Source organism: Malus sylvestris, chromosome 11, assembly GCF_916048215.2.
Source record: "Malus sylvestris chromosome 11, drMalSylv7.2, whole genome shotgun sequence".
Taxonomy (NCBI): domain Eukaryota; kingdom Viridiplantae; phylum Streptophyta; class Magnoliopsida; order Rosales; family Rosaceae; genus Malus; species Malus sylvestris.
In genome coordinates, this window is record NC_062270.1 from 36339427 (window position 1) to 36356517 (window position 17091).

General features: G+C 35.9%; 2 protein-coding genes across 3 annotated transcripts; both read right to left on the reverse strand.

Annotated features, from left to right (window-relative positions):
* Positions 1-1234: 1234 nt before the first annotated feature.
* LOC126589960 (protein GRAVITROPIC IN THE LIGHT 1-like) lies at positions 1235-6110 on the reverse strand. Of its 2 annotated transcripts, none has more exons than XM_050255416.1 (3): positions 5827-6110; positions 5301-5421; positions 1235-3230 (listed from the first exon to the last, which is right to left on the reverse strand). In XM_050255416.1, the coding sequence occupies exon 3, from the start codon at positions 3228-3230 to the stop codon at positions 1605-1607; it is 1626 nt and encodes a 541-aa protein (XP_050111373.1). In that variant the 5' UTR covers positions 5301-5421; positions 5827-6110; the 3' UTR covers positions 1235-1604. The 2 variants fall into 2 exon arrangements, with proteins under 2 accessions (XP_050111373.1, XP_050111372.1); XM_050255415.1 differs by having other exon boundaries at positions 5301-5425.
* Positions 6111-13562: 7452 nt separating this feature from the next.
* On the reverse strand, positions 13563-17091 carry LOC126589963 (uncharacterized). The gene is made up of 7 exons (XM_050255420.1): positions 16927-17091; positions 16129-16495; positions 15452-15679; positions 14955-15309; positions 14742-14869; positions 14460-14595; positions 13563-14176 (listed from the first exon to the last, which is right to left on the reverse strand). Exons 2-7 carry the CDS (start codon positions 16470-16472, stop codon positions 13937-13939), a joined length of 1431 nt encoding a protein of 476 aa, XP_050111377.1. The 5' UTR covers positions 16473-16495; positions 16927-17091; the 3' UTR covers positions 13563-13936.

The following is a 17091-nucleotide window of genomic DNA, read 5'->3' on the forward strand; positions in this document are numbered from 1 at the left end:
ATGTCAATGTGTCTCCTATAGTTAATGCCACAACTGCCGAAATCTCATTAATTCCATCATTTTCCACAGCCAAATAATGTGACCCTTCCTGCAAAAACGACCAGCCATAGCAAAATCAAGTATTTTTGCATAGGGGGAGGGGAACACACCGCGTGATCAAAGACTCTACGCAAGTGCCACATACACCCTTCCACAGAGAAATAAGACAAATTTGCCAATAAAATGGCCCCCCATATCCACCGACCAGCCACATAAAATTAAATAGCAAGTAGGCGTACTATGTGGGACCCCCTCAAGTGGTGCATTATTATTTTTTTATTGTTTGTTTTATAGACCAATGTGTATCATGCATCAATTGGTCATGAATGCATATTGCAGAGTGCAGAGAAATAAAATCAGCTTTTGCTCAGTTCAATGAAGGTGGCATTGATTTTCAACATTACTCGTAGATGTATTGTTATCATTTACGAGTAGACTAATGATACTTGTAATGTGACACAATTGTGAACTGTTGATCAATAAAAATTGACAGAGTTTGAACTTTATAAACATGTCATCGTTTACAAGTAAACTCATGCCATTTACAATTATGGATAACTGTGAACTGTTAATTAATGTGAGTTAGACTGAAAGTCGTAGATTGATGCCACTGTCCACTCATAGACTGAAACTCGTAGATTGATGGCCGCCGTCCACTCATAGATTGATGTTGCGTGTAGTGTTGAACAACTAGTGAATCGCTAATTGATTAACGTAAATTCCACAATTTTTCAAGAGATTGTGCGATGAATACTCATTGATATATGTTTATCATCTACGAGTAGACTAAATGCCACTTGTAACATAGAATGATTGTAAACTGTTGATCAATAAGAATTTACATATTTGAACTTTGTAAACGAATGTCATTGTCCACTCGTAGACTAACGAGTAAACTCATGTCACCTTTATTGTTGAACAACCGTGACCTGTTGATTAATATGAATCAAACTGAAAGTGGTAGATTGATGCCACTATCCACTCATAGATTGATTTTACGTGTAATGATAAACAACTGTGAACCGCTAAATGACTAATTTGAATTTCACAACACGAGCATCACAATTAATTATTGATTAAAGTGAATCTCACAGTCAGCGATGGGCCAACCCAAATTGACCATGCAGCATGTATGACATACCAATCCATTGCAACCATTGGTGCAAATGAAAAGCAGGGAGACAAGTAAAAGAAATAGGAACACAAAAAATTCCGACTATATATTGTTATTTACATAATTAAGAAACCTGCCCATGTCCGGTTAACAATGATGCAAAACAGCTAGACAATCCCTCTGTCACTTGACCTAATATTAACAAAATTTTGGAATGTCCTTGGAAGATAATTTAAAAAACTAGGACATGATGCAAAAAAAATATAAAAAAAGATTCAAAAGGTCGCTTCCAACACAACGGTCCAACGCGCTTTCCCTTTTTCAAAGTATGGAGGATGAAATTACCAAAAGTGACCAAGTTGGAAGTGCCCCGCAACTTCGTCCCGAGATCCAAACAGGAAAGTAAACCCGATGTTGTGGGGCCCGAGTTTTGCCGACGATCAATCACGGTTTACCTTTGCTTTGTCGGAGCGGATTGCAACCGAGTGAGGTAAACTTGGCACTGAATGACAGATTTACCGAGTCTGAATCCCGGAACAACTGTGAATCCCACCTGCGGTTCAGATGTTGTTGAGAGGAACGCTTCGTCAGCTAAGCTTTCCATGTACACTTCTGAAAATCGGCATCCCTTGCTTACTTGGAAGATTGCGGCTTCAGGATTGAAGGAGAAGGCCAAGCAATGCAGGAGCCAGACACGTTTCGCCATTTCAGCAAACGAAGTAAAGAAATTAGAGCTCGGAAACTCACCTGCATTGATGAGGTTTCTTTGATTCAGATTGCCGAAAAATGATGTTTCCATCTTGGGATGCACCAGTCGTAAGTACTTGACACGGCAGAACTTAGCAAATGCTGATCTGGGATTCTGGGCAAGGTACTCCTTCGGCTTCATTGATTTGAGCTCCGTAAATCTCACAAAAAAGAGCTGCTGCTGTTGTTTCTTTTCCTCTGGCAAGGACTCATTTGGGAGTAAGAAGTTGGGATGCTGGAAAGCATCGAACATTTCCTTGCAAACAAAGTGTTCGAAGGCAAAACACTTGTGGTCTTCTTTCCAATAAACCACATTGCGGTCAATCGCTTTAGCTGCTGCATGAATGTCCCAACCGGTAGATTTCATATCATCCATCATCATCCTAACATAGCTCCGAATGGACTTTACTGTGTGTCGGAGAACTGTAATGAAATGGTTAGGACTTAAACCAGACAACTGAAGATTGTCGAACACATGTAGCTGCCCACTCTGGTTTAATCTTCTCTCCAGCAACTTATTCTGATTCTTGGCCTCCTCTAACTTTTCTCCGAGAAACACAACTTCAGAGTCCTTAAGCCTCACCTGAGATTCCAACTTTTTCCCCATGATTTCATAGGTTTTTAGAACACTCTTCTGCTCCTCGATCTCAGCCAAAACCAGTGTAGTCTCAGGTTTAGGATCAAACTGCTTTTTTAAGAAACACCGCTTCAACTCAGACAAGTTCTTCAACTCGGAGACTACCTCTTTGTCAGCAGCTTGGATTCCTTCACCATCATAGGGAGACTGAGCATACTGTAGTTGTGCATACGCAGCTTTAACAGATGAAACGCTTGCAAACAGTTTCGCTACAAGAGCCTCAAGGGCGACTCTTTCCTGAAGCTCCTCATTGTTCTTGTCAAATGACTCAGACCGACCAACCATAACCTTACCACCATTCCGGTCATTTTTGACATTTTCTTGGGACTTGACTTTCTGAATTCCAATTTCTTGAGACTTCCCCTTCTGCACTCCATTTTCTTGGTAGTTTACCTTATGACCTCCAAATTCTTGGGATTTAACCTTCTGAACTTTGAATTCTTGGGACTTTACTTTCTGAACTCCGAACTCCTGGGACTTAAACTTCTGAACTCCGAACTCCTGGGACTTAACGTCCGGAATTCCGAATTCTTGGGACTTAACCTTCGGAATTCTGAATTCTTGGGACTTGACTTTTTGAACCCCATCGACTGGGGCAATACCTGTTGCAGCCCGAAGATGAAGAACTTTAGCAATAGTACGTGCGAATCTACTCTTATTCGGGGTCACAGATGATGGTCTCACCGAATCCATCTGCAAAACAAAGATCACAAATGATGGAGAGGGGATAGATAGAGTGATGAAGATCTAAGAGATTCTATCCCAAAAAAAAAAAAAAAATTTAAAGAAACAAAGGAATAAAGATACGGGGATGCTAATGATGACAATGATGAGAGTGTTGAAGGAAAGCTAAAAAAGCAATATGCTTTAACACTTAGACCACGGCCATTGATTGAGGAGTGAATGTTTCTTTTAGTTTTGCTATTTCAACTTTTAAGAGTTTCCGATTTGCTTTCTTTCGAAAGTGTAACAAAAGTAGATTTGAAAACGCGGGAAAAAGCGAAAGCAATGCAGAGTGAGTGAAGAACACGAAGAAAAAGAAGCTATGGAAGAGATATTCAGCAGACAGGATCAAAAGACGCGTATAAATCAAAATTCAAAGTGCGAATCAATGGAACACTGGGAACCTCCGTTACAATGACACATGCATTACACACCAAAGATCAAAGATTAAACAATAATACACTTTTTAATAACTTAATTAGAATTTGGAGGGCATGGTTAGTGGTGATTCCTGCTCTTAACATTCTTTATCATTCTCTTCCCAGCTCTACCGTCGGGTCATTCCTACTATTCAAGTCAACAAAATTTAGGTAAGTGCATTGCACCCTTCATTTTAGAAAATAAAAAGGAGCTAATTTCCAAACCCCTTTTTGTGTTTGTGGGCCCCGCCGTCGGACCCACGCCACACACATCAATGGTTGCCTAATTTTTTCTCCAAGTCAAAATTGGCCTTGTCAAGTGAGTTCCAAGTGTTAGATGAGTAAACAAGTAGATTATAACAATTAAAATGTAATTGCAGGACACAAAAAACCTTGTCTAACCAAATTAACAAAAAAACACAAACACAAAGGGTTAGTAGCTCGGTTGGTCAAGAACATTACACCCTTGCATCCGAGGTCCGGAGCTCGATATACAAAATAAAATAAAGGGCATCAACCCTAGGATTCCCCGAGGCACCCCACGTAGAACAACAGTGAGGTCCTAAAGAGTAATCTCCGCAAAATCAGAAAATCTGAAATTCGTGGGACCCATCATAGTGATAATCTGATTAAGAATTTTGGATCATCTACACCACAATCATGATTTTTTAGTACAACCGAGGGCGGTGGATTCTTTTCCTTGTCCTTCCCCAGTGCATCACACCATCACCATATAAGAACATGAAATTACACAATCACCCCCACTGGATAACACTTCATGGCACAGAAAAAAACTCATAGAGATCTGAGCCAGATTTTACATGACGTGCAGACTATTATTGTAATCCAACGGGCAAATATTTGATTCCCACTGCCACATTTTTCCTGCTCCCCGTATACTGACAAACCTCGTCTCCCTCCATTTTTTTGCGTTTGTGACTCATTGCCTTAACCCATTAGAAAGTTAAAAAGAAGCTAGATTACTAAGATTATATAAATATAGGTTAAGTTAGATTATACATATATAGATTTCTCAATGCCATACTTAACCATGTTTCTAATTTAATTCACTGAGTTCAAATAACAAGCGTCGTTGTCACACTATCACATTTAGTGATTACATTGCCAAAGTGGGTTTCGCGGAAACCACACTTAACGAAAGACAATAGTTAGTAGGTGGATCAGCAAATGTGGTAACAAATAGCACTACCAAATATTGACATGCTGATCTTAACATGAACTCTAAAAGACCTCAAATGAGTGTTAAACAAAAGATTACAGATCTTGCATTGAACCCTACAAGCTGGACACCACAAATCTCTTACTATTCTGAGCAATAAGATTTGCAAAAGCAAAAGGGTGGGGGTTCCACAAAGATATAACAAAGCAAAGTCATTGGCAAACACAGAAACCATATCACAAATGCAAAGTGTGGAACAGGGGGGGTCCAGGACCACTATTCTGGTCCAGCAAACACTTTAGCAGAACATAACCCTATAATCATGGGCAAAAAAAGACCCAAACCGGTAATTAATCATGCCATTAATCATAAACCAAGCCTTGCTTTGACCACTAACTGGTCAATTAAACAATATCTCGCGTAAAATACAATTCAACAGACCTTAGAAATATCACGAGAAAATGCGACCAGTTTCAGTTTCTCTTCATTGTAACGTAAATCTCAAGCGAACAGAACGTCGACAAGACAAGACAACCCGCCGGAGGACGAAATGGTGTCTTTCCTACCTTGCAAAACAAACCCAGAAATCAGAAACACTGAAAAAAATAAATAAATAAATAATTGATATTTTCTGAAAAATAAATTAAAAAAGCAACTTACTTTGTGTTTTTTCTTTCCAATGAGAAAACAACAAGTGTTCTTAGAAACCCAGAAGCAAAAATCGAAGAAATGAACAGAAAAACTTCACAAAAGGCGTTTGGATATTGAGGAATATATATAAAAAATCAATAAAAAATCACCGACCTTAGCTCTAATTAAAAGCTAAAAAGAGAAAAATAATGAAGAAAAAACCGTTTCACAAACCCCCAAAATATGAATTAAATGCATAAATTAAATAAACGAAAACAACAAAAATGGCCATCTAAAAACCCAGCAGGAAAGATTAAAAAAACAGCGCAGTTCTTACCTTTTGAGGAAAACACAGGGATTTCTGAAGGGTTTTTGTATCTGTTTCCGAATCGAACTCTTCAAATGCTTCAATGCCTCCAGGGTTTTGGGTTTTGTTTTCCGACCGTTTTCAGAAACGAAAAACTGGGTTTTGGAGACGGAAACGGAGTTTGAATTTTTGAAAATGCGTTTTCGGAGAACGAAAGGCCAGAGATTTTCAAAGAAAAACACAGAGAGGGAGAGGGAGGAACGAGCGTGGTGTGAAATGCCGAAAGAGGGCACGGTTTTGGGAGAAGGGTTCGACAGCGGGGGGCATTGGGAATTAAAAAGGGCTCGCAGGGTCGGGTCGCTTTCGGAATTTTATTACACCGGATATGCCCTTTTAATTGTAGGGGTATTTACTGGTCCGTTGTGGTCGGAGACGTTGAGGTGGGGTAGGGGTATTTTGGGGTTTTAAAGGTGAAACCTGATCGTGTAGACTGGTAGATCTGACGTACGTCGCAGGTGGAGAAGTTTGGAAAAATGCACGGTGCGTGTTGATTGTTGGAAACGGTGTCGTGTGTGGGTACTGAGTCGGAGGTTTAGGTGTGAGTGGGTGCGCATGTCAACATTTGTCACCTCTTCTTTCCCAACTAAACAAATATTCATATTCTTTGTTAATGGAAAATATGAATTATTTGATTCGAGAATATCGTTATGTTTGTGGACAATATTTTTTAAAGAAAGGAAGAAAATTCATACAATATGCATCTATGCTTTTTCACGACCAAATTCATATGGAAGGGAGTGTGAACGAGAATAAAGATCTAATGCAATTTTCTGACAAAAAAAAATCCAAGTGCAATTTTGTAAAGTTAAAATGTTTAAAGCAAAAGTTGTGTTATCTTTTTTTTTTTATTATTAGCATCTCACAAAATATTAAATGCATCCCATATTAAAATTTAATATTAAATAACTTATTTACCTCATTATGCAATGTCAATTTTGACCTTATTAGGTTTAAAACAAAATTAAAAAATTTATAATTACACCCCAACTCACTTTTAGTGTATTATTTCTCTTATTCAACTACCAAACCCACTTTTCACCCTTCATTGTAGAACGAAACCATAACCAATGAAACTACAGACATGTTGATTGAGAAAAATTATTTTTGAAAGTCTAATGGAATCATTTGGTGCCAATCCCCATCAAATTTGTTGGCTCCTTTATGTTTTTTGTATTAGAAAGATGGAGACCTAGTTCTTCAATAAATGAATGACAGTATATGTATGGGAAAACCCGCCTTGCCATCCCAAAGAGAAAAGTTTAGCGATTAAGAAAGGCAACATTTTTTGTGGCCGCCCTTAAGAAAAAGGGTAGCAACTATAGGAATCTATTTCAATTGAATGTTAGACAATGTCAAAGAATGCGAAATGCAGTTAAAAGACACATAACCCTCTAGCCAAGAGAAATCGAAGAAAATGTTCAAATTCAACAAGAAATGGCATTCTTTAAGTCATTAGAAACCGAGACCCAAAACAATTTCCAATACTTATCCTTTATTTTTTTAATTCAGTCTTCAAAATTATGCTTAAACATCCTGGTATTTCTTTCTAGACAAACCATCCAGAACATTACCATTGCACCAGTCCCATAAAACTCTTACCTTTTTTCTCTAATCTAACCATTTTTCGAATCATTCATTTTGAAATCATTCGGCAAACTAAACGCTCAAATGTTTAGATTCAGTCCTTGAAAATTAAAAATGAGTGTCATAAGATTTGAGAAATATGGGATGTATGTAGATTATATAAGGTGTATATTGATAATGTGGGGTGTGGGGGTATTATGGGGAAGTACATAGATTATATAAAGTGTATATTGAGAATGTGGGGTGTGGGGGTATTATGGGGAAGTATGTGGGGTGTGGGGGTATTATGTGGGGTGTATCAAGATAATTTTTAAGTGAAAAAGCAAATGTGAAGTGTATTAAGTATGTGGGGTGTTAATATAATAAGCCTTTTTTTTTATTATTGTTTACACTCTTGTTAACTTTTGTCATTAATCTTTTTCAATTCATTCGATTGTTTGATATTTTTCAATTGGAAAATTTTGGATGCGGTCCTTAGTTATGAATTTTCTTTTATTGAAACCTTGTTGGTTTTTAATTTTTGATTGACGTCCCTGAAATTAATGTGATAATTTATTTCTATGTACGTTACTATATTTTTTGAATTAAAAATTAGAAATTTTAGTTGTTTATATAAATGAGATTTTAAATAAAAAAACCATAATTTGTGGGATTAAAAATATTAAAATATAAATATACATAGTGTGTGTGTGTGTGTGTGTGTGTGTGTGTAAACATGGGTACATTCATCAAAATTAACCAAAATATTATTGTGTCAAAACATGGGTACATTCTTCAAAATCACAAAAAAAAAAAAAATTAGGCTTAATAATATTAGTAAATTTCTTCGATAAACTTGACATGGATACATTTTAAAATCAAAGAAAAAAGAATGTACCCATATAAGTTTAAAAATGGATTAGAAAAAAATTGAATAGATTTTATATAAAAAAAATGATACAGTTTACATATAACAAATTGGTATTTTTAAGAATGAGTACATTTTAAGATTAAAAAGTTTTACATGAATGGGTACATATAATTAGCATGGGTACATTTAGCAAAATAAAAAGTACAAATAAAAAAACATATATGGGTACAAATACAAATAAACTTTAAAAAAATATGGGCAAAAAAAGAATTTAATATATGGGTACAAATTAAAACTGAAAAGAAAATTGGCACAAATTAAAAAAGAATTACATTTAAAAAATAAAACTAAAAATATATGATAAAAAATTTAGTCATAAATATAAATATACTAATTGTAACATTTTTAACATTAAATGAATATATTTATAAATAAATAAAATATTTTATTATTGAAATTATTAATGATGTTAATAATATCCAAGTATCTTGATCAAAAATTAAAAAGGAATAGCATTTTAATCAATGAAGTAGCAGAATGAATGATGGAAACCTAATTTCTCATTTTCAATTTATGACGATCGGAAATTAAGAAGAATATGTAAAAGGTAAAAAAAAAAGTGGGGGCAGCACAACCTTAAATCAAATATTCATATCAAACAAAAAATAAGTGTGTGAAAAATAAAAAAAAATATAATAGTTGACATAGTGGTTCATTCAAACCAAAATAAAAATTAATCAGATTGAATTACATCTACTACTACTTTTATCTACTTCTATCACTTCTGTAATAAACATCATTCACAAGATATTCATCTTAAATTTCTATATCCGGCCCTCAAAATCTCACAACCATTCTTATAGATGCTGAGCCACAATTTGTTCACTTTGCTAGAGCAAGTTCTGTGTTCAAATCGACAAATTTCTTGTTGAAATATCAATTCAATGACCCTCTTCCATTCCGTTCATACAAAAGCATAAGACATATTTAGCAAACTATGTCTTTGTTTAAACACCAAAATTAATCGAAAACAAATAAACTAATAATTAACAATTGGATTTAAGTTTTGCGTGATTACTAAATCAAAATCGTCCCACGTCTTTAGATTGAACGGCCGTTTTGGATCATGCGTTGGAACAAAATAATTATCAAATAATGATTCCTACAAAATCTCAGATAATTGAAATTTGGCCAATCCAAGACCACAAAAGTGGCTTGTGGTTCAATTCTTTGAAAGGAAATTAGCGGTCTGGGGTCCCACAAAATTCTATTAAAAAAAATTAATTACTAACTTCAGTCTTTTTTTTTTTTTAAATCTTCTGAAGGTGACAGATTAATAAAATCAAGGAAAAGAGAGGATTTTATCAGCTTTATTTTCAGTGTTGTTTTTTTCCATACGTTTTTGTAATTTGTCATGGCTCATTTGTTCTAGTGACTAATGGGTAGTGACAGATCGAAATTAAAATATGTTTGGGCAAATGAAAGTCTAATGTTTTTTTCCATACGTTTATGTAATTTGTCATGGCTCATTTGTTATACTGACTAATGGGTAGTGACGGATCGAAATTAAAATATGTTTGGGCAAATGAAAGTCTAATGTTGAAATCATTTCTTTATTCAACTAGTTGATTTTATTCATTCATTGAATCATTTTGTATGATTCAATGAATGAATAAACCTTTTTCCAAATTGAATGAATTTTTTTAAAATTAATTTTTTTTAATGGACTAGCTGGTAGCTTCGTCACGGCAGTTTACCTTTTCGAGGGCCAAAAAGACTCAAAGAGGTATAGGGTTTAGGGTCATATGATTCATCAGCATCAGGAATCAAACCTAGAATGAGCTATCTGGAATTCGTCTCCAGCCACTGAGCCACCCTATAATGATTCTAAAGATGCTATTTTAATTCTAACATTTGTACTAGAAAATGATTTTACCTCGTTATTAAGAGAGTAAAATGATGTCATATGGTTATTAAGAATTTAAGAGTAAGAGAGATATGACTCCTTTCTTTGTGTGGCGGTCCAACCTCAGTGAGCGCCTCCGGCGTTCCCACCACCATCACCGCCTTAATTTGTGACCAAATGCATCCCATTCCCTCTTAGTAACGGAGATAACTCCCGACAGCAATAGATTACTGACTTACCGCTCTTCTGCAAGGTTGGTGGTTAACGATTTTGCAATTGTGATAAAATAGTGTGGTATTTAAAAACCTCACCTAATAATTATATTATTTTACTTGTGTTTAGTATTTAACTTAAATGACACAGACAAATAAAACTTATATCTTAAGTTATGATGTTTGCTATCACAATAGCAGTTTAAGTGATTACGTTTTATTAACGACAATAATATTTATATATTGTTGATGATGTACAAAGAACGAACGTCCGTCCATAACTAGACTATATATTTACAAATGCACGTGCTTAATTCCTTGTTCCGAAACCCGCTTGGCTCCTGTGAAAAAATTAACACATCCTTACCCTCCATCTTCTGAGCATGGTTTGGCTCTTAGAATAACCATGATGTCTTCCCACTTCAGACAACGGATCCTACACTTAATATTGTGAGAATCTTAAGCAATGTGCTGAATTAGTGATGGGCTTTGGGCAAAAGTGGCTGGGTAGAGACTTCCCATGCCCATTAAGCACAAACATTGCTGGCCCATAAAATAACGATGCCCACATATTGGCAAGGCATTAAATGTATCTGATAACCGAAGAGAACTGTTATTTACACTTTAAAAATCTCATTGTACTCCTCATAAGTGTATTTTTGTTTTCAAATATAGAGAATTTGGGAGTGTCAATAATAATTTCCTAGCCGAAATTGCTTTTGATATATCTATATACTGAGTTGTTGATAATCGAAAAGAGGGGGGGGGGGGGGGAAGAAATGGGTTTATAAATGGAGATGAAGAGTGAAAAACGTATGATGTAAATAGTATAAGTTTGTTCTTGTGACTGTTTTGGTTCATAATTTTTCAACATGCATTGAAAGACTTCTTCAGGTTAAAACCCCAATATATAGAGGCATGAATGTATCTTTCCCTCACTTGTCATTCTTGATTGACACTAGGAAAAAAAAAAAAATCACAAGATCTTTTTTGTATTAAAGTATTTTCTTCCATTATACTGCACCTTTATTTGTTAAGAAAATTAAATTAATAGCACATCTAGCATTATATCATTTTTATCATTTCATACAGTCACTGATTGTTTTACATAAAAGTTTACCAAACACTATCATACTGCTTTTTTTTTTTTTAAGAAAACTAATGAAAATGACTTAAAAAGTTTTAATTTTAATAAAAAACCATGTTATAAGTTTTGTTTAATGATTAGTACAAGGCCCATATTAAAGTAGTCCAACTAAAAATGACCCAACTATAATAAATTATGATTTGTCGATTTTACCCTTAACTTTTTTAGGTTGGGTTCTAGATTTTCGTAGTTAATGGAGTTCATTGTTGTTTTGCAGACCTTCTTCTTTTTCTTTGACACAAAATATAGATCCTCATGTTATTTATTTTATATTTTGTATTATTTCATTGAAATGTGATTGTCATTATTATTCATAGTGTATTTGAGGTACTGTTTTTCAATTTTTCTTCATCAATGGAGTTCATTGTTTGTTTCTCCAGAAAATAAATTTGAGATCTGTAAGTTATTCAATAATAACGACGGGTCACTGTTTTTGGACCATAAAAATAAACAGTTTCTGAAATCTAAGTCACTATTTCTAGATCTAAATGAAATAGACACACTATTTCTTAAATATAAGCTAGAAAAGAAATAGTGAAATTCACTGTATTTGGATTCAAAGCAAAATAAACATCATGTTTCTTAAATATAATCAACTGATGCATGAAAGAAAAGAAACAATCAAAGGTTAAAACATAGACTATTTCTGGAATCTAAGTCATTGTTTCTCGAATCTAAGTCACCGTTTCTGGAATCAAAGTCATTATTTCTGGATTTTGATTCTTTTCCTTCAGATACAATGTTTGTTTGTGCACAGACAAAACAAACACTGTATCTGATTTTTTTTTTCCAGAAACAGTGTTACCTTTTGGGTTCTCCAGAAACAGTTTTATGTTTTGGTTCTTTTTTTTTTTCCAGATACTTTTTCGCCGGTTTCTTCCATTAAACTTCTTTGAACTTGTTTTGGCGGTTTTGTTCCAATAAATGCTTCATTTTTCAACTTTGATTTGGTTGTTTTTGAAATGGGGGAATTCAATTTGATAGGAAGACATGAAATTATTATGGCGGTTTCGTGCTGGGTTGAGGTTGGTGAAGAGTCAAGACAATATCAAATCATTTAGGGGTATTTACGGAAGTGTAGATTTGTAGGGTTGGGCTTGTAAGTTTGACCTGTGGACAATAGTTTTAGATGGTTTTTTATTAAATTTTGAGTTATTTTGGTTAAATAACATTTTTGGATAGTTTTTGGTTAAATATTTGTTGACCCAAACCCTTTTCATTAAAGCTCCTTTTTTTTTTCTTTCTCCAAAAACACTTTTACAAAACTTTTTATCAAACACTCTGCTGCTTTATTTCATAACTGCTTATTCTCACAACATAGCAAAAACAGTTTTTTTTTTTTTTTTTTTCAAAGCATAGTATAAGATGCATTGAAAGACTTCTTCTGGTTAAAACCTCAATATGGAGGCGTGGATGTATCGTACGATCAGTAAATAGATGAAAATACCCAGAGAGATCATTTACTTCTATTACACGTCAATCTCTAGCAAAGCTTCTCTCTCATTTTGTACAAGAAAATACCTTAATTCAAAAGTTAACTATTCAGAAGGCGAGAAGGGCGGCAAAGCCAAAAATTATTCGTAATTCCCTTAAATCCACCCATTTGGCAGGAGCATATTCACTTAAATCTTTTTTGCCATGAAATGTTAGATTTATTATTTTTAATTATTTGAAGCTTATTGTTTGTTCGGAAGATCAATATTACAAGCTTGCAGGCTGTAATAGTGCTGGGTTGCGTGTACCTACTTCCAAATGACTGATTCCATCGGTCGGACAGGTTAAGTGGTCCAAGCCTGAGAATTACGGCTTCTGCGCGAGCCTTGTCCGGTACAAATGCTTCAATGGTCGAAGCTTGAGAAATATGGTTTACATGTCACCGGATCGTCCTTTTTTTGTTGATAAATTCCAGGGCCGGTGACCAGAGGCTCCATTGACAAAATCAAAAGCAGAATAACACCAATTCAAGATTGAATTTTAAACGCAGAGCAGACCAGATAACAAACTCAATTTCTTGTAACGACAGAAACAGCGACATTCAGATTTTCGAGCAAATTCACTTGTGTACACAGAAAGAGTCAAATACACTCTAACAAAGTGAATTTCTACAACTAATTAGCAAGAACAAAATCCTGGCAGTAGCTTCTCAAAGGTGTGACCTTAAAGACTTCAGACAGTAAATTATAAAAGATCCACTGGAACCGATACAACGATGCTTGACATAAACACTGTTTTTTCAGAGGATGGAATTGCTTTTGTATTCTCAAGAAACGGAGTGATAAGAGACTAGCCTAATATCTTGAACTTCTCTGTTAAAAACCTACTTACATCTCTCAGCACACCAAAATTGTCAAGGCGAGACCATTACTCGGCAATACACATGCCTAGAAACCAAAGAAACCGAGCTCACTGGCTCTCTCTTTCTCAAATGTCTCGAAGTACTGATAGATGATTGTCACTGCAAGCAAGATTCCTGTTCCTGAACCAATTGCCCCCATGAAATCTGCCAACACTGTGAGTGCACCGATGCACATGCCTCCGAAAGCAGCAGCTGTGGGAATGTAGCGGTTCAACTCCTTCTGCAAGTTTGACTCACGGTGACCAGGCATGACCATTTGTTGTTCCTGCAAATTGGAAAGGGATACAGTTAGCATGACGCTTAGTGTGTATTGAATAGGTAATAATGTTTAACAAAAAGCCGGATCTAAGAATTATTCAAGTACATATTTATGGTTTAAATAGCGCATTAGGTAAGAACATCAATAGAGGAGTAGATTGGGTCTGATCCGGCCACTTAAGTTGTCAAAAAGTGGGAAGAACGTCAGGGTAGATTGGGTCAGACCTACCTACACTAACCCCTCATTTGCAACAAATTAAACAATTTGTTTAAATCATTAAAATTAATACCTTGAGCTGCTTGGCGACATCTTTGGCAGATGATCCAGAAACTTCAATCCATGTTTTTGAGAAAAGTGCACAGGCAGACAACATAAATATGAGATAGAACAGTGCATGGAAGGGATTGGCTGCCATATCAGCCAAGCTGCAAAATATAACCGCAGCATATCAATTGAAGTGGGGATCAGCAGGAATAGAGAGGAAGCACATAATCATCAGGTTTACCAACAAAACTCAAGCTTTATCAACCATAAAACAAAATATCTTCAAGAGGAACATATTCCCAAGTACCTAGAAGGTGCAGTGATATAATATGCTAGACCACCAACAGGAATGAATTGCCCTCCTGAATATTCAGATTCCTTCCATTTGCCCAAAAGATTCACAAGGAAATTTCCGCTGTACCTCCTGTAGAGCAACTGTACACACGCAAAAACTGGTCACAATATTGTGGTAGAAGAAATAGTCCCCAAACTGACCATACGAGCATAAAATCTCCTGTACCTGGGAGATGAAGTAAAGGTTGGACACAAGTGCAGACTGCAAAATGATGGGCATGTTGGAGGTATAGAACAGCTTGATAGGATAGGAACCCTGCTGTCCACGAGCATTCTTTGATCTCACAGGCAGAACCACGCGGAACCCTTGGAAATAAATTACTATAAGGAATATCAACACTGTGGCTAGCAGATTTGTCACGTTCGGTAGATTCTGCCGGTAGAAGGCCTCCCGGAGAGCTCGAACCTTATCTGTTCGAGTAATCAGAAGATGGAACAGGGCAATAACAGCACCTTCAAATTCAGCTCCTCGTCCACTGTTGATAGTGGTAGGGCTAAATGCTTTCCAGATAATGTTTTCACTGAAAAAGAATAATATAACCTTTAAGTACTCAAAATTTGGAATAGCATATTAGAAAATTTCCCCAAAAATTTGAACATGCCGACTCATAAACTATTCCCACTTCTGGACATATTAAGGCAGAAGAAAGGATAAAAACTCACCAGATATTGGTGGCAATGAACAGTGAAATTCCAGAGCCTAGACCATATCCCTTCTGAAGAAGTTCATCCAAACATATCACAATGATACCGGCAAAGCAGAGCTGAATGATAATTAAAATGGCATTTCCAACTCCAAGTTGGCCAACACTACCATACATGCCAGAGAGAACATACGCAACTGCCTCACCAATAGCTATCAGGATACCCAATAACTTCTGTGCTCCATTTCTGTGACGAACAACATAAATCAGGACATGCAATACATATAGCAAGACATGCATACAAGTTACGAATAAAGGAGAATACTAAAACTTAAGACAAACAACAGCAGATTTGAAACCGCAGCAACAGAGATTTCCAGAAAAATTAAGTAACTATAGACAGGTGACCACGATTGACATGCATAATTTACTAGACAGGTGGCACTTTACTTTGGATTAGTTTCCAAAATGTATTCAAATACAGTTTTTGAAAAGCAGCAGAAAACAAATGTATTGAAGTTTCGGAACCAAAAACATAATTTAATGTCTTGAGCTTTCAAGCCTGTATTTTGAAAATTCTTTCTGAAAAACACTTTTCGCTTCATATATCATCAAGAACTGGAGACCGTTTACGCAAACAACCACATCAAAAAAGATTAACCACTTAAAAATTGCAAAGGCCTAAGGTATACTTACAAAAGAGCACGATCTTCGCGTACATTGTTGTCAACTTCAATAATCTTAGACCCAGCAAGGAGTTGCATCACCAGCCCAGATGTGACAATTGGGGTGATCCCAAGCTCCATGACAGTCCCGCGGTTGGAAGCGAGGATAACACGCATCCAATAGAAGGGATCTGCCCCCGTGGTAGAGTGTATGCCATACAGAGGGAGCTGGCTGCACACCAAGAAAATGAACAGCGAGATAACGGTGTATATCACCTTCTCTCTGAATGGAACTTTCCGGTCAGCGCTCTGAACTTCGGGCAGAAATGACAGAAACGGTCTGACCAAGTGAAGAACTCGAAATCCTCCTCCCATCTTGCTTCGTCTAATCTAATACCCTAATCCAAAAAAAAAAAAAGAACAACATTTAAAACCCATTTAACACCAAGCCGAAATCTTTTGCATTGAAAACACTAAATTGGTACAAAAATTTGACATTTTTTATAAGGGGCATTCCGATCCAGCTTAATCTTATGAAATTAAGAAACCGAAACACATTCATAGTTTCACACGCATGCATAGCATCTAGATTCACAGAAATATACAATTCCGATCCATCACATATCACATGCATACATAATGCCATGCATAAATACATACATACATACATACATTCTTCAATAAGTATACATATATGAATCAATACATACATTCATATATACATAAGTGGATCGCGGAGATCGAAATCGAGGACAAATCATAACAGATCTGAGAATTCCGAAACAACATAAATAAGAAATTGAGATCGATTCGAGGTTGGGAAACTGACCTCGCAAACCACGATTAGGGATCTCCAAACCCTAGAAATGGGTTTTCTCCGATGGGGGAAAAATCGATCCGAGGGAGAAATTTCGGATCTGGATAGGAGCTGAAAAATGAGAAATGGGCTTGAGGGGCTTCGGCGTTGAAAATAAAGGGGCGTGCCTGTGAGTGC

Bases quoted from the DNA above. Each gene is read 5' to 3' on its own strand.
- LOC126589960 (XM_050255416.1), bottom strand. From the start codon at position 3,230: ATGGATTCGGTGAGACCATCATCTGTGACCCCGAATAAGAGTAGATTC.
- LOC126589963 (XM_050255420.1), bottom strand. From the start codon at position 16,472: ATGGGAGGAGGATTTCGAGTTCTTCACTTGGTCAGACCGTTTCTGTCA. The intron at 15,310-15,451 runs GTGAGTTTTTAT...ATTCTTTTTCAG, and splicing joins TTCATTGCCACCAATATCTG to TGAAAACATTATCTGGAAAG. The intron at 14,596-14,741 runs GTACTTGGGAAT...TATATTTTGCAG, and splicing joins TATATCACTGCACCTTCTAG to CTTGGCTGATATGGCAGCCA.